This window comes from Leuresthes tenuis, unplaced genomic scaffold, assembly GCF_036924035.1.
Source record: "Leuresthes tenuis unplaced genomic scaffold, fLeuTen1.0.hap1 SCAF_20, whole genome shotgun sequence".
Lineage (NCBI taxonomy): Eukaryota > Metazoa > Chordata > Actinopteri > Atheriniformes > Atherinopsidae > Leuresthes > Leuresthes tenuis.
Genome location: NW_027325374.1, coordinates 6,782,570 through 6,802,538, shown reverse-complemented (window position 1 = coordinate 6,802,538; position 19,969 = coordinate 6,782,570). Strand labels below are relative to the sequence as shown.

The window sequence follows — 19,969 nt, the reverse complement described above, 5'->3', positions numbered from 1 at the left end:
ATAGTTAAAAACAATTATTGTGTATCGGTGAGGCAAATGGTTAATGCAGATTAGAAAGCCTGTTGTGGGGGTTCTCAAGCAGTTCTAAAAGACATTGAATTTACCATCACAGACACTTGTTGACTTCAGTCTTTTTTGCATTCTTTTGTTGGGTTTTTAACCATTCTTCATGCAAAAGATTTCTAGTTCTTAAAGAATGTTTCGACCATCTTGAAAGATGTAGTCCATGGTTGATTTTTGTTTGTGGTGCCTTCACTGTTTATTCAACTTTTCATTAAGAGCTTTTGTATGGATAGTGTTATCTTTCCATCAATAATTTGCTGGTATTTAATTGAATCCATTCCTTCTAACCATGAAATCTTAGCTCTGCTGTCCAAAGCACGATTTCCCCCATCATCATGCTTAACAGTTAGTCAGCTACATGCTCTACTCTACTCTTCTTTGTTAGTGTTTTTTCTGAAATTCATTTACACTTCATCAAAAACACTTTTTATTCATCAGCGCAGTTCTTTTTTCCTGAATGCATCAAGCTTGTTAGGATGCCCTCTTACAGACTTGGTGGTGAGGATGCAGGAAAGGTTTTTCTCTGATAAGGTTATATTTGTCCATCTGTCGCTGCAAAGCAGAAGAGCACATCACCACTACAGTCTGCTAAATCTCCCTGAAGGTCTGTCACAATTTTGATAAGCCTTTTGAGCAGCCCTGCTGGCATGCATCTAAATACCTTTTTTGGCTTTCCAGGTTTCAACTAGACCTCCACCATTCCTATTAAATGACATTTTTTAATTACATCACAGACTAAGGCAACTCAAAATGGAAAGGCTTTACCATCTTCAAACAGTCTTTTCCTACTTTTTTGGCATCACTTATAAACAATTTCAGAGGCAGCTGCTTAGAGAAGCCCATGGCTGCAGATTGCCGGGACAAGGTTTTAAAATTTGCATCCCCTTTCTTTTCCTCATGACAACGAACAAGAAATGATTCAAACCAGCTAATTACGGCCTGAAACCTCAATGAGAGTTGCTTGGAGTGCAATTTGAGCTCTCCTTTATTCACTAAAAAAATTGTGAAATAAATCAAACACAGACCTTGCTTAAAGTGATGACAATAAGGTGATCAACAAACTTTATCCATGCATTATGTATATAGAAACCAAATTAATATATTTTAACATTTACTTTTAAGTTAAAAAAATCTCAGAAGAACTTACTTAAGAATCAAGTGTCTTTCTGGTGACTTGCAGTCAATCGGGCCTCTCTCAGGTATGTGTGTGTTTACGCGTGCATTTCAAGTCATGCGCTTAGGCAATATTGAGTCATGACATCCCCTGTAGCTACATCTGACATGTGCAGCCACAAGCTCACTCCCAGGGCCTGATGGCAGTGACAGATCAAGCAAGTTTGTCACAGACATGACACATTTAAAGCAGCACACATGCAAGGTTCCTAGTGCCATGGGCTGTGCCTGATGCTTCTGAAAAGCACACACACACTCAGACAAACTCACTCAGGAATAAACTAGTTTGCACATACAGTTCAAATTTAAGACAAGAAAATGCAAGTGTATTCACACACATGCACACACGTACACGGAGCAGCGCATTCGTCATCTTAAGCTTTACGTTTGTCAAACTGTATTTGTCTTTCCATGTTTGTGGTTTTCCAACGGATACCTTATTATGCACAGTCAGTGCACTGTCTCATCCTATTCAGCCCATCTCTCGATCAGAACTCGGATACAGTGTGTGCACTGGTCAGTTTCAATATTTCACATCAGTGAGCACCTGCAGAAAGCACCGAGTGGAAACAAAGTTTATAGGACACCTAAAGCACACAGGATCAACCAATAGACTCACGACGTCTATCAATTAAATCTGGTTTCATCAATCAGTCAGGTTCATAGCTCTGGGCTTAATATGTCCATGTGTGTTTTCTTCTGCTTTTTTGTTATTTGTGCGGTGACCTGTCTGTCTGCCTATCTAGACGTTGGCGGTCCAGCAGATCCCATTGCCCCGACCATCATCATCCCTCCCAGGAACACTAGCGTGGTCACAGGAACCTCTGAGGTCACAATGGAGTGTGTGGCCAACGCCAGGTAAAAGTGCTCCTACTGCAGGCTTGTATATTCCTTTGCTCAGGGTCAGGTCACAAATATCATCATTCATTTTTCAAGGAAAGACAAATTGTTTGTTGGAGTAGAATGACCAAGAGTAAAATAGAGTAAAGACAGATTACACAAAACCTTTGCAAATGAAACCAAAACTCTTTGCATGACTATAATGAGTTGTTCTTATATTGGGATTTGTGTGAGTTGCGTACATGCACACAATATAAAACCAATGCTCTAACCAAACGATTGAATCTTGTTACAGTATAAGATGGATACGTTTTTGAAATTGTATTGTATTTCCAGTATCATTTTATCATCAAGTGCAAAAATGTCTTACTGATGGGAGGCATAGAAATTAGAACCCATGTGACTGTGTCCTTTTGTGTGTAGACCTCTTATCAAGCTGAGCATCTCATGGCGTAAGAATGGTGTATTGGTGACCAGCGGTTTGAGCGATTTCAACCGTAGACTGACAATTCTCAGCCCTGTGGTGAGCGATGCCGGCTTCTACGAGTGCGAGGCCATTCTCCGCAGCAGCAGTGTGCCTTCAGTCAGTGCTGGGGCCTATCTGCATGTACTTGGTATGGAATTCAGCCTTTTTATTCTTTTTCATTTATTATCACCTGTACTTGTAGTGTGACCGTCATAATATCCCTTTGTGCATCCCTATATATAGGTGACAAATTGCTCTAATTACCCTTGTTATCACTATGGTTTCACACTAATTCACACCCTTCTTTCTTATAACAAAAGCAGTGCAAATGAGTTAAAACACCATTAACAGACATTCGTGATGTTAATCATCAAACTCCTACATTATTCAGATGGAAAGCTTTGCTGCTGGCAAGATAAAATAGTTTATGATTCTTGTGAGAGTGTTGTCAGATGTTCTTTGCAAACAAAACAGCAACTGAAAACAAAACAAAAGTAAAAGGAGTCTTTAAGATGGACTGTCATATGTAAGGTGCAGCCTTGTTGAAAGTCCTGCACAAATCGTTGTTTTTTCACAGTACTGTACAAAAGAGCCGCTCTTCTTTTTTTATATTTATGGCCAGGGAAATGAAAAATAGGCGTATCAGTTTATTGAAATGTGTCCATAATAAATGGAAATACAGTATATAAGGCAAAACCAGAGTTTGTACAAATTTGAAAGTCATTATTTGGTTTGAGCACCTTTGTTCTTCAACACAGCCTGAACCCTCTTAGACAAGCTTTCTTGTCTTTGAATAAACTTCAGGAATAGTTCTCCAGACTTCTCAAAGGACATCCCAAAGCTCTTCTTTGGATGTCGGCTGCCTTTTGTCCCGTTCTCTGCCAGGATGATCCCACACTGCTTCAATAATGTTGAGGTCCGGGCTCTGGGGAGGATTCATCCCTCCATAAGACCTGTTGCCACTGATTTTCAGTCCACTTCTTGTGTCATTTGGCATAGCTCAGCCTTTTCTCCCTGTTCCCCCTTCCTTAAGAACAGCTTCTTGACAGCCACCCTTCCATGGAGACCATTTCTGAGGAGGCTTTAGTGAACAATAGACGGTTCAACTGAAGGTCTAGATGCATCTCTCAGGTCCTGTGTCGGTACTTTTCTGGATTTTTTACTATTTCTTCTGGACATCACTTCCACAGTTTTTTTTTAGGCCTGCCACATCTTTTGCTTGTTTGGCTTCCTCCATTTTTTTCAGGACACACTGCACACCATGCTGAGTTTTAATCTAATGAATTCACCTTTCTGGAGCAAAAATATTTAAACAGAATATTGGCACTCTGCATTTTAGCCCTTTGGTCTGCCATAGCTTGGGGAGTTTGTGGAATACACAAGGGAAGAACAGAATGTTTAGATTTATCGCTGTCTGTGCGCTTACATCAGCATGAAAGCGTGAATTAACAAATTATTTCCACATTTACTTGCATACATCAGTCAACATTTGTAGGAGTAAACTTCGCATTTAGGCTTGCAAGTTCAAAGAAAAGAAATGGTTTGAAATGGATGTAACTATTACTCATCTCACTACATGACTCTGGCAAACGCGTAGCTGTGAAGTTGTGAGGCAGTAACTGGAAAGCGTTATTGATTTTAAAGGGAGAAAACTAATGGTTGGCCTCAAGAAACAGTTTAATAGCATTGCTTATGTCACTTTCATTCCATTCCACTGGCACACTTTGATGTTTTCAAGGTTGTGATGTGACTCAAAGCACAAGGTGGGGTGAACTTTTCCCTTGATACTGCTAACAGACTTCACTCTTCCTCTCCCCGTCAGTTAAAGGAGTCACCTACATTTAAAGGTGTTTTAATCAACCTTCGGGGTCTTATGGTTCTATAGCTTTGATGCAATGTCATTCTTTACGTGCACTGTCAGTTACCATTTCAAGTTTGTGTAAGTTATCTTTTCTTGACATATTGCAGGTTTTACGTTTTTATTGAGTTGTCGTCATGTTTTTCCTTAAAAATATCAGAGCCACCACAGTTCATAAAGGAACCAGAGAAACACATCACAGCTGAGATGGAGAAGGTGGTGGACATTCCCTGTCAGGCACGGGGTGAGTGCTCTGTGCATGAACCTGTGTTGTTCGTTTGAATGTCAGGACGCGTTAGATAGACCCTTTCATGATAGAGATGTTTGATAACTGTTTCTTTCAAATGTCGTCGTACTGAAAAATCCCACGAAAGGAGAAGTACGACTGACTGTCTGTGATCTAAACCTTCCTTCACCCTCTGCAGGAGTGCCCCAGCCAGACATTGTGTGGTACAAGGATGCTTTGCCCATTGATCCTGTGAAGACGCCCAGGTACAGAGTGCTCGTCGGAGGCAGCCTGCAGGTCAACGGCCTACTTCCCGATGACACTGGCATGTTTCAGTGCTTTGCCAGAAATATGGCAGGAGAAGTTCAGACCAACACATACCTGGCTGTTACCAGTGAGTCCTTCAGCATTTCTCAAGAACTTATTCCCACAGATAATTACTGCTGGTAAAGATGTGACAATGTGTTTTGTTTGAAGTCAGTATTAGTTTTTTTTTTTTTCTTTTTTGCAGAAATGTGTTAAATCCCCTCATAGCGCTTTTTTTCATATTCAGAGATGACACAGTATAATTACTTTCCAAAAATGGAAACTAGCTCATTCCTTGAAGATGGGAGACGTATAACTTTAAATGGACTTCAGCTGACCTGGAATAACATGTTATTTTATTTCCTAAATGAACAGAATTCATAAAAACATTGTATGACTGTGATTGGGTGATTGACAGGCCCAGCAGTGCAGTTGGTATGATTCCAACATATGAGTCCATCTGTGTAGACTGTGATCCTGGAGACAGTAACTGTTGCAGGAACTATGAAACGAGGTGGTTTGAGTGTTTTAGCAGGTCATACTGAGTAACAGGCACGAGGAGTAGGAAGGGAGGCCTGCACACCTGTAACACATTCTTTTTTCCTTTTTAATACAGCGGGAGCTCCCCATACATTTACCAGCTGCGAAAGTATAAATGCCTACATACCAACGTTTGTATAATTTTAGTACTTATCGTCTTGAATTTAATTGCAGCAACACATCTCAAAAGAGTTGTGATGGGGGGCAACAAAAGGCTGGACAACTAAGTAGCATTAAAAAGAAACAGCTGGAGGAATGTGTAACTAATTGGTTTAATTGACAACGGTCTCAGCAATATGATTAGGCACACTAGGAGCACCTTAGAGAGGCAGAGTGTCTTAGAAGATCAGATTAGCAGCGGTTCAGCAATCTGGAAAGAACAGTGACTACAAATTGTGGAGCAATTTAAGAATAATGTTCCTCCATGTTGAATTGCCAAGACTTTGAATATTCAAAGTATGTAAATCCATCAAGAGATTCAAAGAATCTAGAGACATCTCTGTGCCCAAGTGACACAACCAAATGTCAATATTGTGTATGCTTGATCTTGAGGCCCCGTAGGTGGCGCTGAATTAACTACACACATGATTCTGTCATGAAATTCACTTCATGGGCTCAAGAACACTTCCAGAAAACATTGTCTGTGAACACAGTTCACCACAAATGCAGGTTAAAGCTCTACCATGCAAATAAGAGGACACATGTGACCATGATCCAGGAACACAGATGGAATCCTACAGCTTATCAGACATATCAGACATATCATGTTTCCAGACATATTTCCATGTTTTTCAGTGGATACTAAAATGATGTCTCGGTTTAAAAAAGTTGTTGCATTGTTTTCATTTACATTTAACATTTTTCATTTATCGTTATTTATAGTTTTTTGGAACTAGAGTTGTGAAAACAGTAAGTTTTAGTTTTCTGTTCAACAGAAAAATGATTTACTCCCAAAATGCGATGCTGTATCACTGCATGACAACAGTTGGGTTTTGGGTGTTGTCGGAGCACCCAGCACATTGTCTAACAGTTCCATGATGAGAAAACCATCAATTATCTTAATGCTTTGATATAAACTAACAATTAGCTATGCACTGACTATGCTAGTGCAAAAAAGATTTTCCTGCTGCCTCACTGTTATCTCCCAAATAATTGTGACTTTGTAGATGTTTTTTTAACCAAGCTTGTCACTGCTGGAATTTGAAAATCAATGGTAATTTTAATCTCCCTGTGCATCTTTTCTTCATGTTTCTGACATCTAATTTTCCTCACTGTGTCTCAGTTCCTGCTGCCTTCACCCCACGACGCACTTTGTTATCAGAATTCATAACATTCTGTCTCACTAAATCACCCCCTCCATCCCTATTTTTCTCCTTGACACTGCTGCCTCTCTCCAGATCTTATCTTATCACCTTCCTCTTTCTCAGCACATACATGCTCCCACTTTCTATGTATCCGAAGATCCACTCTGCTCTTCTGACAAACTCCCCTCCCCTCCATTCTGCTGGGAGTGATACAGTTTCCTGTCATTCTGTAAAGCCTTTGATTTATTGCATATCACAAATCAGGATTTTAGTGACCTGGAAATGGCTTCTCTCTCCATCTATGCTTCTTCTAGTAATTTTTTCTCCTTCTATCCATATATTTTCCATCTCTGGGTGCAAAAAAATAGACCAGCAGCAGACAGATGTGGCACCGAGGTGAAAGCTGTGTCAAATCCTTTTCGAATTAGAGGGACAAAGCACCGACTAAACGCTGAGATGCAGCAGGCTGGTGCTTACAAGAAATACGTTTGAAGTGCGGCTTTGCCACAGACAGTTTTTTTCTCATCCCTGTAACCCTGTTACCTTCTCTAGTTACGCCACTGAGATCTGTTTATTCTGTTTGTGTGTGTGCGTGTGTGTGTTTTGTCTCCCCTCAGGCATTGCACCGAATATCACAGCCGGACCGTCCGACAGCACCGTGATTGACGGGATGTCAGTCATCCTGCACTGTGAGACCTCTGGAGCTCCAAGACCAGCTATAACCTGGCAGAAAGGTCCGGGCTGCACGCATGATTGCACACACGCTTGCACACACATGCACACATACAGGGATTAGTCTGTTATCCATTACACATGGGACCATAGTTTGCTGTGGCTTAACAAATAAATCCTGATTAGATTCCTTCACTAGGATTTACCTAGTGCCAGGCTTTTCGTGTAGCATCCCAACTGCAGATGAAGAAAAACAATCCCGTATAGCACATTTTTACCCTTCCATCCACTCTGTCTGGCCTTTTTCCTCTGTTGATGCACCCCCTCTCTCATTAGTTTCTTTCTCTCTTGCCTATTCGCATACTTAAGGTGAGCGTGTGCTGGCCAGCGGTTCGGTGCAGCTGCCCAGGTTCACTCTGCTCGAGTCGGGCAGTTTGCTCATCTCCCCTTCACATATCTCTGATGCTGGAACCTACACTTGCATGGCAAGCAACTCCAGGGGCATTGACGAGGCATCTGCTGACCTCATTGTCTGGGGTAAGTGGGCAAGGTTCAGATGGATCAGGCCTTTTGAACCCTTTTTTTTTAAACGCACAAGCTTGATGTGCTGTGTTGTGAAGAACACATTTAAGCTGTCTTTCCTGTGTGTACTGGCAGTAGTCTACAGTAGTGGGGTTTTACTGAGAGACATGACTGCTAGGAAGCAGTGTTGTGCTGTATCACAATCAATTCCTTCAGACACAAAAGCACTCTTCTGTGCATGTTTGGAGTAATCATAGAGGTGTTTTCTTCAACAAGCCATCAAGAAATAAAACACAAACCAGCAGAAGGTCATTTTAGCTGAAATTAGTTTTCTGAAATTCATTTGCCATTTTTTTCTGCTATTGTTCACTTGAGAAAGCACAATTCTTTGGCTTTTCCCTCATGTCTTCCTTTTGTCGCCCAGCTCGCACTCGGATTACCACCCCCCCACAGGACCAGAGTGTTATCAAAGGAACTAAAGCAATTATGACTTGTGGAGTTACACATGACCCCAGTGTAATTATCAGGTAAGGGTTCACAAACATGAATGGAAGTCACAGCAATGATTCTTTTGGACTTGGTGCTCGAGCTGGAGCCTGTTCAGAGGTGGTTCTGTTTTAGAGCTGTCTAAGAACTTGTTTGGTGTCCCACAGTCAAAGAGCCACATCATTACTTGACTTTAAACATCGTCCAAAAAATAGTTTGAGCCTCTTTCAAATATATTCTGAACTTCTGTGAAGGATGGCGGTGTCGGGAGGCAGGTTATTTACACAGATCACAGAGTCTGTCTTGTTTTCATTGCAGACTAATTGCAAGCCTAACTGCACCTGTCTGCATTTTTAAAGTTTGTAGAAAACAGAAGTTGGTGTTTGTGAAAGTTTTGGGAGTATTTCTGAATGGCTCTACATTCACAGTGTTTATGCACGCTGTCTGTAAATGCCAGCTAAATATATTAAAACAGCCAACAATGTTATAAAAACTGGCTCTGCCTTGTTAAAGACGGCGGTCACAACATTTAAGTTGGTCATGTTGGTTCCCATAACTCTGCCCGTGGCCCCCTGACACAAGCAGTTCTTTGTTCTGGACAAGCAAAGAGTTAGTGCTGATGTAGCACCGGCTTTTCTGTCCTGGGTAGGTGCTTTGGTGGTGAAAAAGGAGCATAAGCATATTTTTTTACAGCCTCACTTGTTCAGATCATTTCTACAAGTGATTTTACAAAGTGCTTCACTGTACAAAAAATAAGAGTTCAATTACAAACACGCTGAAAGTCCTAAAAGAAACTTGAGCTTTTCAAGCAAGAGGCAGTATTGCATTTGATGGGAACTATTTTCAGCCTTTAATTCTCATTTCATGCTGAATACTGATGAAGTTCTTAAATCCTTTCAATGTCAACATTTTGTTTCACACTTTTTTTTGCAGAGGAAGTAAATAAAGCTTTTTGGAGTGTTTTGTTCATTTATTATAGATAAAGGTCTAAAATGTCCCATTTCTTTGAGATGCTTTTAAAACTCGATTTGAGTGCAACTTTTGTTCAACTGAGTTAATTGAACATAATTTAGGTCTCACAGCTCACAGTTTGAAAACTTTCAGGTTTCAAAATGACTGAGCTGTTTTGTCACAATTCTCGATAAAGTATGTGGAGGAAAACAGAGACTGAGCATCGCTTCACTTCACTGACACCATCACTACAGTCAAACAGAGATGGGATAATGTCTCAAGAAACCTGCGATTTGCTGCCCATTGACTGTCCCTGACTTTGACTGAGGTTATCGCTACAAATTCAATATTTCAAGAGAATCTTTCACATTTTCATTCAAACTACAATTTTTTCATTAATAATGTCATTTGTTAGGAGTCATTGTTTCATCATATGGAACAAAACTTGCTGGGTCTTTTTTTTCATTGTAGAACTTGAATAGCTGGATATATTTCAATGATCCAGGTATCACTACGTATGTTTTTTAAATGGTGCTCATATAATTTCAATATGGCCACTAGTTTTCAAGTTGATGGCCAAATGCTGTCTGATTAGCCCTGTACATACACCAGCAAATCCTTGTAATGTACTGTCACCTAGACACAAATCATGTCAAATCTATTACAGAAATACACTATTTTTTCAATTATTTGGCTTACGCCTTAGTTTGGGCTTTTTTTTTTCAGAATTGAAATTTCCCTCCTCAAAAAACCTCTAGTTTGATGCCAAATCCAGGACACAATCCAGGACAAACAAAAGGTTTGAAAGGTTTCAAATGACCTTTAAAGGTCATTTTAAAGACCTGATGCTGTCATTGCTGCCAAAAAGGCTTTATTGAGTAATACGTGAAGAGTCTGAATGTAAATATTCATAATATTACAAGCTTTTATTTGGAATGCATTGATATTTGGAGCAAAGTATTTATTTCCCTGTTGATATCTTCTAATATACTTGCATGCTAAGGGTTCAACCAAACACACAGACTCAGCACAAAATTACCACAAACCTTTTTCAAAGAGTAAACCTTGAAACTGTGACCGACAGTTTAACATGTTTAGCAGCCAGCACTCATATGTCATTCCAAGAAAGTGTTTATCAAATACTTCCACATGATAGCTGTTTTTTAAGCCAATGCAACACATAAGTCTCTCAGCTGAAGATTTCCTGAGCTCCAGCGATCAATAGCTCACTCTGTCCCTTTATACTCAGAGAGTAAAGCTACATCTAAAGCTGCATTTGAGCTGTGTAGTTTTAATTAATCCCAATTCATTGTCTGATATGCAGCCATTGGCCTCTACGAAATGCACGCAGGTCAGCTCTGATCATCAGTTTGAAGAGACTGAAGGAAGGATAATGAAATGCCTCGTTAATAACGTGTCCGTCTTTAATTGTGGTGAAACAGAAGACAAGTACAACCTCAGTTTACTCATCGCTTTGCTGTCGAAACGATTTAACCTCAAGTCTACTGATATATGCGTTTGCCTGTCATAGTCCCACTTTCTGGAGGGTGGCAACAAAATTATGCATGTTAGAGTCTGTAAATCTAATCGAGAGTTTTTTGATTGATAATTATGTGGATGAAATTAGGCACTAAGGCTGAGAGGGTGGAGAGGGAAGTTGAGTAGGTGCTACAGCATACAGGTTGCACATATGAAAAACACAGAGGCATCCATATCATAATCCAACTGGGATTGATTGATTGGCTGTTTTGTTACATGCAGATATCAAATGTTTGCTCAGAATTTAACCCCATTAGGCTTGAGAATTTTTTTTTTTAATTATTTCCTAAAAGTAACATCTAACATTCACTTAGTAGTAGTTTTACAACTATGAGGCCAAAGTGATCAGCCTTGGTTTCCCAGCGTAAGACCTTTCAAACTCCAGAAAACATTTCAACCTCAGCCTAAAGGAAACTGTCAGAGGTTAAACAGCTGATGTGAGTGAACTTGCAGAACCGCTACAGATGCAGCATTTGTTTTTGTCATTGTAAAGGTCTAAATGTTTCTTGAGGCTTTATAAGCCATGCTTTGACACCTCAGAAAAATGTCTGGGGCTGTGTTTTTACTCAGTAAAAATACCCAAAGCCAGAACAGGGAGAAAGACAACAGCCACTTATCATCTTTGAACAAGTTTTCTTTTTAATTAGTTGAAAATGAGGAGGGAACATGAAGACTCTGCAGCATATTTGGTCTTGCGGGGATGTTTTTTAATGTGCCATAAATACTACGTTACTTTTTAGGATTTCATGCAGTGACTAAAAATGTTGGGACTTTGACTGAAAGATTACCATTTTTTTTGGATCGGTTAAAAACAAGAAAACAACACTTGTGTCTGTCTTTGTTCAGATGATTTCACCCAGAAAGGAACTGCTTGTTTAGGCCCAACTGCAATTAAACGTTTCCTAACAATGTTGTCATTGTCATATTCCGTTTGAACATGCTTCACTTGCAATGACTACAATCATGTCAGCAGTAATTTCCTGGGAACCGTATTCTGTGGTTACCTTTGGTAGTGAAATCATTTCTGTTTAGTTTAACTGTATGGAAAATCTCTGGCAGGATACCACTTGTTTCCAAGATTGATGTTGTTGCCTGACAATTTATATTTCTGAAATGCAGTTGGTGAGTAATCCTGTATTGCGACAAATTGTAATAGTGGAAAAAACACACATCGATTACACTGAGATTGATGGGTACCACACTTTCCCCCTAAAAAGTGTATAAAATGTGATACTGTTGAGAGATTGGCTGTAGAAGATAATGATGATCACAGTTTAACAGAACATCTGACTGTTGACTTTGTATTCCAGGCATGTCTGGGAGAAAGACGGCTCTGTGATCAATGTGCAGTCCATCCCCCGCATTCGACTGGATGCAGACGGCACTCTGCACATCTCTCAAACCTGGTCAGGAGACATAGGCACCTACACATGCAGAGTCACCTCTGTCGGAGGCAATGACTCCCGCAGCGCTCACCTCCGTGTCAGGTAACCCTCCTCGCCTTCATCACTTGCCTGTCTTTCTTTTTTTCCCCATCCTTTTTTCCCTCTCAGCCTTGCCTCCAATGCAAAGACACAGAAAGGGACATGTTCTTTGAGTTCAAACGCTTGCACATACATGTATGCAATCGCAGACATCCAAGAGCCAGACACATTTACCCTTACCACCATCACTCCTCCCTGGTCTTATCGACACCTCTGACTCATCTTCACTGAAATGACGCCTGTTCTTCCTCACCTCTCTTGTCCTCATTCTCACCTTACACACTTCCAGACCCCAGTGACCCCCTCCACCATAGCCTGTGCTTCACAACGCACACATTTATCTTCACACAGACACTTCTGTATTGTTTTTGCCCTCAAATCCTTTTTTGGCCCATGTGAGTCAGTGCAGTAAGGTTAGACTTAATATGAATGTGACATCTAATTCTCTGTTTGCCAAGTTGACTGACATTTTCTGTCTTTGTCCTGCTATCAGCTGTATTGGCTGGCTGCCTTTTGAACGAGTTACTATCCATTCATTGCTTTAAGGTTTATATATCAATCTGTCTGCACTTATCTGAATTTATGGCTGAATGAATTAATGATCCCCAGCTTTGGCCTCATTTATTCAAGTCTTTGTCTGTGCATTTCCCTCCTATCTGTCTCCTAATGCCATTCAACCCTGCCCGGTAATATCTATCTCATTTTGTTTGCATGCGTGTCCATCTTGACAAGGAACCGTCTTGGGACCATCATAGCTGTCTTGTCATGTGACATTTCATCACCTGTCTTGCTGATCTCTCTGTTATAGAAAAATGCAGCTTTATTTGAGGCTTTTGCGAGAGATGTTCTGTGGAGGAAACAAAACGCTTTGGTAACTCTGGCTTTGCAGCCTGTCTGCTGGGATAGAGTTTCTTTTATTTATAAAAGTTGTGCTGCTGTCCCCCCCACAGGCAGCTTCCCCATGCCCCAGAGAACCCCATAGCCATGTTGAGCAGATCTGAAAAAAGAGCCATCGACCTGGCCTGGGCAAAGCCTTTTGATGGCAACAGTCCCCTCATACGCTATATCCTGGAGGTTTCTGAGAACAGTAAGTCATTCCATTGTATCCATCTGTTGCACTGTTCTCAGCATTCTGTGCTCTGAACTCTTTTCGTTAGTTTACACAACTTTAAGACTGTAAATTATTCATAATGAGCTGGGTTTGGGGAAAAGGGAACTTGACTCCTGAGATCACTGTTGCAGCTGCGAGTGAAAAAGATGTTAAATGTTGCTTGTTTAGGCTTTTTTTTAATGCAGCTAGACTGCTGTGAAACCAGCTTTTTTTCCCAAAGAGATTAAATGTAGAGCAGATACAGCGAAGAAACTGTGAGCAGATCAAATAGAATTTAAAAGTATGATCGATGAGACTAATTAAGAATGTCCATCACTGCTTTCAGTCTCAAGTTGGATGTTTAAAGCCACGCTGAAGTATCTGTATCTAAGTTCAGTTTGAGCAGATGCAGCATGTTTGCTTCTTCTTTTCTGTTTTAGTTTGTGTGATGAGTTTGAACAACTTGGGACTTAGCACCACTTCTCTACAAAAAAAGAGAGCTGAATGATATTATGTGATGTACATTTTCTTTGTTCTAGATGCTCCCTGGGCCATCCTGCTGGCCAATATTGAACCAGAGTCCACAGCAGTGACGGTCAACGGCTTGATCCCAGCTCGCTCCTATCAGTTCCGCCTCTGTGCCGTTAATGATGTGGGGAAAGGACAGTTCAGTAAGGAGACAGACCGGTGAGGGCGAGACAGATCTTTTATGTGTTCCCGCCATGCCAAATCAACATTATGCCCTTTTTAATCAAAGCTTTTGCAGAACTGAGATATGCAAACGTGTGTGTACACCTTGTGCCCAGGTGTATCTCTCCACACATGTTTTCAAGGACATTTTTAAATGAAAAGTCTTCTTTTTATTGTGAGCAAGCAAGCCTTCCTTGAAAAGAACAACGTTATTTTTTCACCATTAATCAGCATCATGATAAATCCTAGAGATGTAAAACTGGAATTATTAGTTTGTGCTTATATGTCATCCGCAAACCAGTCAAGTTGCAGTTTACAAACACGTCAGGCTCAGGCTCAGGTTGGGAAGACTTAGCTTGATAAAAGGCATTTTGTGTATTTCCAGAATGTTTGGCCAATAAAGCTGGTTCTGATAAAACACAGTTTGTAACCATTAAACTAGAAAGATTAGGAGATTATTTATGTATATACATGTTTCTAGAGTTCAATGACAAGGTACAATGACAACTTTTTTTTCCCACTAACTGAGTTTAACTGGTATAGTAGTGTAAAATCTGTTTCCTAGACAACAAGCTGCACTGATCCCTTCAGTCAAGGATCAGTGAAATGGGATATATGTTTACCGAAGTAGATTCCCACATAAATGCAGATCCTGTTGCACACAAGCACTGTCTGAAAGCTGCTGGAAGGATTTGGGTCTGAAGCGAGATCAGGTCGGCCTGTCTGTGGCCTTGCACAACTTCAAGCACTAATTCTTAGCCTGTACTCGTCACCCCTTCCCTTCCTCGCTCCCCCAGTCTGTCACGCTGCCTCACGCTGCCAACTCCCTTGCCAGAGAAGAGTCACGGGGAGGGGGCTCCGTCTGTTTGTTACAGAATTCTCTGCGTCTCCATTCCGTACTAAGTCACTGCCCCTGATCTCATTCCCTTCTTTCATATGCAGTTTCTCCTCTGGCAGAGTTTTTTTGTTCAGGTAGATATGTAGGCAGTCAGGGAAAATATACATGCAAAGACCTGTTATGGTAAAGGCTTCATTTTGAAATTGATATGCTTCATTTATGCTGTCTTTCATGTTGATTCCTATTCTCCATGATGTTTTCTCGCCGTTCTTTTTTATTTACATCTCTGCATGTGCGTGTGTGTTTGGCAGTGTGTCTCTCCCAGAGGAGCCCCCCAGTGCTCCTCCTCAGAACGTCATTGCTAGCGGCCGGACCAACCAGTCCATCATGATCCAGTGGCAGCCTCCACAGGAAAGCCACCAGAACGGCATCCTCAGGGGCTACATCATCCGGTAAAATCCCCGCTCCTCCGCATCTCCACTAACACCCGTCAGTGTCTCACTTTTCGTCTCAAATGTGGAGCGTTACGTGGCCAAAATTCAGTTTTGCTGAATTTTCTCAAGTCTGACAACTACGAAACAAATCTGTACATTTCTTGATATTAAAATGAACAAATAGTAAGCTGGAGTGGCCTCATTTATATATGATTCTTACTTTTTACTTTTACTAAAGGAAGATAAATAGATTTATTGTACAAGGGCATTATGTTTCAACTTTATCACATGTTGGATATGTTCTTGTTCCATCTGCTTAGCCTCTGTTGTGCTTTAGATATGACAGTATTTGGGAGTATCTTTCACTAAGACACTAGAGTCTCCGTTAACACCGCCAATTTACAAATGTTTTGTCTGAGAGGAAACTGGCATTGACTTACTGGGTGAACTTCAACAAACTTTAGTGACTCTAATAGGCAGAGTCAGCGATAAGCCAAACTGACTGTAAATCCTGTAAACATGTAATTAGTTTGGTCTCCTGTCAGACTTTTTATTCATTACATCCAAATGAACCGCAGGTGTTTTCCAGACAAGTCAGAGCTGTCAGTGGCGTTTTATTGCTTGTATGCTGGTGCTTTGTCTCCCCCTAGCAAGGATTGTAGAGTACTGCAGCAGATTCCTTAAATGTCTTTTGTCAACGAAACATCTAAACTGCCACAAGCGTATTGTGGGGTAGACAAGACTGAAAACACATTAACCCATATCTACAACAGGTTTTAGTAATTATCAGTCCAGCATTCAAGTGCCTTAAATGTGTATTTCAGGTATCGTCTCACTGGGCTACCTGTGGACTACCAAATCAAGAACATCTCCAGCCCAGATGTGACAACCCTGCTGCTTGAAGACCTCATCATCTGGACTAACTATGAGATTGAGGTGGCTGCCTACAATGGAGCAGGACTGGGTGCTTTCAGCCATAAGGTCACTGAGTGGACCCTACAGGGAGGTGAGAACACATCTAAGAAGATGTCTTTAAAGTAATATGAATTTATATAATGAATAGAATTTGCAAATTTTATCATACAAGTTCACAGTTGTTGTTAAGCATCAGTCTGGTTTTATGTACACTACTGTGCAAAAGTCTTGAGCCACCCCTCATTTTATATAAATATATATATATCCAGGAAAACAAGAAAAAGGTGCAGGGATTTATTGACACGTGCAATAATAAATTGAGTTTATATAGTATATGAATCAAAAATAGTCTAATTCTAACAAGCTTGAAAGTCAATATCTGGTCTGAGCACCTTTACTCTCCAACACAGTCTGAACCCTCTTAGAGAAGTTTTCTGTCATTTCTTTAAGTAGTCTTCAGGAATAGTTCTCCAGGCTTCTTGAAGGACATCCCAAAGCTCTTCTTTGGATGTCGGCTGCCTTTTGTTCCGTTCTCTGTCAGATGATCCCACACTGCTTCAGTAATGTTGAGGTCCGGGCTCTGGGGAGGATTCATCCCTCCATAAGACCTGTTCCCACTGATTTTCAGTCCACTTCTTGTGTCATTTGGCATAGCTCAGCTGTTACTCCCTGTTTCCCTTCCATAAGAATGGCTTATTGACAGGCACCCTTCCATGGAGACCATTTCTGATGAGGCTTCAGTGAACAGTAGATGGGTCAGGTAAAGGTGGACATCACTTTCAGATCCTCTTCGTCTGTTGTGGATAGTTTTTTTAGGCCTGCCACATCTTTTATCCACCACTTGTCCAGTTTCCTCAATTTCTTAATGACACACCACACCCCATGCTGACATATACCAATTTTTCAGCTAACAGCTTTTTGGATATCACCTTGCTGGTGCAGAAATATAATTTTCTCTCTGTCAAACTGTGTTATCTTTGACATTTTTCAAAGATGCAGCTACATAAATGGGAGAAAATAATGTATTTGCGACAGGCTGCTAAGTGCAGACAAAACACTGGATCATTCCTCTTTTTATGCTTGAATGATTAATTGGTGGGAATTAGGTGGCTTAAGAAAGGAAAATAAAACACATGTCTGAGTAAAAAAAAGCTGCCAACATCCACAAGAATAAACTCTGAAAGACCTTCACAAATGCCTGGACATTAATGGACCATTAGAGGCAAAATATAAAGAAACAAGAGGATATTCACAATTTTTGCACAGTAATGTGTATGGACCACACAAAGGTCTCCTATACCCCTAAACTCCATAAGTAGCTTGCACAGTCACAAACAAGGCCACAAAGAACTCTGGTGTTAGGAGTTAAGTGCCTGACACAGAGAGATGGCAGTACCTGTCTTGACCTGAGCAGCAGCGATCAATACTGACAGCAAAATAGATGCTGCAGACTTCCAGCAGTCAACTGGAAGCCACTCTCACATCCTTGTTTTTTTTACCCTTCCACTTCTCCTTTATTCTCTTCATCCTTTTCCTTTTCCATTTCCATCACCAACTTCAGTACCGACCATCTCTCCGGGCAATGTGCAGGTTGAGCCAGTCAACTCAACAGCGATCCGTTTTACCTGGAGGCCTCCAAACCCTCAGTTCATCAACGGCATCAACCAGGGCTACAAGGTCAGTAACTCCCCAGTGTTGCAGCAACTAGCCATTGCATCCATCGACAGAACTGTCAGAGCTGAACTCGTATCATCACATGTAGTAACAGGGAGAGAAAAAAAACAGCGGGCAAACAATATTTGGTGACGATGAGAGCAATGGACTTTGTTTATCCATATGAGGTAGTTTTCTTTACATTTGCCTCCATTTCTCTCAGTTTTATTGTGAAGCTACGCTAAACTTACTGAAGCTTACTTTTTTTTTCTGTTTTTTGCTATGGGCTCTTGAACATTGTCCACTTCTTTGTTTTGTGTGCATATTTTCAAATGATTATCCCCAACCGGGAATCACAAAGCCACATCCAGGCGGTAGTTATATTTTTCTTCAGACTCCATGGAGACTTAATTATGTCATTGGGTTTTCTAGTGCTGTCTTTTTTTGTCTGGCTGTTCCATGGTGCACCACAAGCTATACTCAGCTGGGTGGGCTGGTCAATGTAAGAACCAAATCTCAGCTTTTTCACAAGGGAGAGAAATTTAAGAGATAAAGACTGTGGGTGGTGAGGGAAAGGAAGATTTTAGGGCCTGATGGAAAAAGACAGAGTGAGTTATACTCTGTGTAGAAAAAAAATGAGGCGAGCGTAAGCAGACGGATAAACATTTATTCTTCTGTCATTCCCTTTGCTTACCCTTTCCTTTCCTGGAAGCTCCCTCACTGGATATTACTCAACAGACCAGTCACTGGGACTCATTACCTAAATAGCTAATTGGTCAATCCAAATGTCATTTGTCGAAGCTGTACAGTATGCAGTGTACACACATTGTAGAATGAAATCATGCCTCTCCTGGCATATACCACTGGAGATATTCAGTCCTTCTCACCCCAGTCAGGACCTCCTCAGGGCATTTTTATAAATATATTTGGAAGAACTTTGTGGCAGATGATTCCTTGGAGTGGCTCACAACTTCCAGAGAGAGACTCTGTAAGTTTTGTGAGACTATATATTTATTTATTTATTTATTTATTTTTTTAAATAGCTGCATTGTTTTCAGTTGTCTGGCTAGATTTTTCAGATTTTTTTTTTTTTTTCATCTCTTGTAGCTGCTGGCCTGGGAACCTGGCAAAGAGGAGGAAGTTGCTATGGTGACAGTACGACCGAACTTTCAGGACAGTGTCCATGTGGGATATGTGACAGGTCTGAAGAAGTTCACGGACTATTACACCTCGGTGCTGTGCTTCACTACACCTGGAGACGGCCCCCGCAGCCCGCCTAAAGCACTGAGGACTCATGAGGACAGTAAGTGACTTTTCCTCCACTCTTTTCTGTCTCCGATGGTAGCATAAGAACACAAGCATCTCACCGTAGCACATCCTTCAGGCAAATTCTATTATTTATTTAGAGCTAAGCAGTAGAGAGATGCTAATGAATGAGTATATTCTGTAACCCGCAAGTATTATCATAACCGAGACATGGTTCTCTTAAAGGCTCTCTTTATAAACTCTTAATTCACCTAATCTTGAAATTTTAATTCAAAGGCTCAAATCTCAGTTGATCACACTGTAGGCAAAGTGGCTCATTTGCCCATGGGCAGTGCTCATTATTCTTATTTTTCCCAACCAGCCCCAGGTGCTGTAGGTCACCTGAGTTTCACTGAGATCCTGGACACCTCACTGAAAGTGAGCTGGAGCGAACCCAGCGAGAAGAATGGAGTTCTCACAGGTACCCAAGTTTGACTTGTAACAAAGCAGGAAAAACTACGTAGAACACCTTTCACAAGAGGCAGTGCTAAGGCTGAACTGTAGCTACTTGACCTCATTTATTTTGTGCAGCACAGGGGAGCTATCGTAATGTTCCTTGTTTATTCTATTTGGGTCATGCACGTTACTTCCTAAGCTAGACACCAAACATACCT

The 19,969-nt window shown here is 40.9% G+C and overlaps 1 protein-coding gene across 2 annotated transcripts in view; it reads left to right on the top strand.

Moving 5' to 3' along the window:
- sdk2b (sidekick cell adhesion molecule 2b) overlaps positions 1 to 19,969 on the top strand; it is an 85,557-nt gene that overhangs the window by 31,179 nt on the left and 34,409 nt on the right. For both annotated transcript variants that reach the window (XM_072373635.1, XM_072373636.1), the window contains exons 5-19: positions 1,983 to 2,094; positions 2,500 to 2,690; positions 4,561 to 4,644; positions 4,826 to 5,020; positions 7,394 to 7,510; positions 7,818 to 7,985; positions 8,395 to 8,497; positions 12,257 to 12,433; positions 13,381 to 13,517; positions 14,060 to 14,207; positions 15,360 to 15,500; positions 16,307 to 16,488; positions 17,959 to 18,074; positions 19,158 to 19,353; positions 19,678 to 19,776. In XM_072373635.1, coding sequence (XP_072229736.1) covers positions 1,983 to 2,094; positions 2,500 to 2,690; positions 4,561 to 4,644; positions 4,826 to 5,020; positions 7,394 to 7,510; positions 7,818 to 7,985; positions 8,395 to 8,497; positions 12,257 to 12,433; positions 13,381 to 13,517; positions 14,060 to 14,207; positions 15,360 to 15,500; positions 16,307 to 16,488; positions 17,959 to 18,074; positions 19,158 to 19,353; positions 19,678 to 19,776 — 2,166 coding nt within the window. The remainder of the gene's footprint in view (positions 1 to 1,982; positions 2,095 to 2,499; positions 2,691 to 4,560; positions 4,645 to 4,825; positions 5,021 to 7,393; positions 7,511 to 7,817; positions 7,986 to 8,394; positions 8,498 to 12,256; positions 12,434 to 13,380; positions 13,518 to 14,059; positions 14,208 to 15,359; positions 15,501 to 16,306; positions 16,489 to 17,958; positions 18,075 to 19,157; positions 19,354 to 19,677; positions 19,777 to 19,969) is intronic.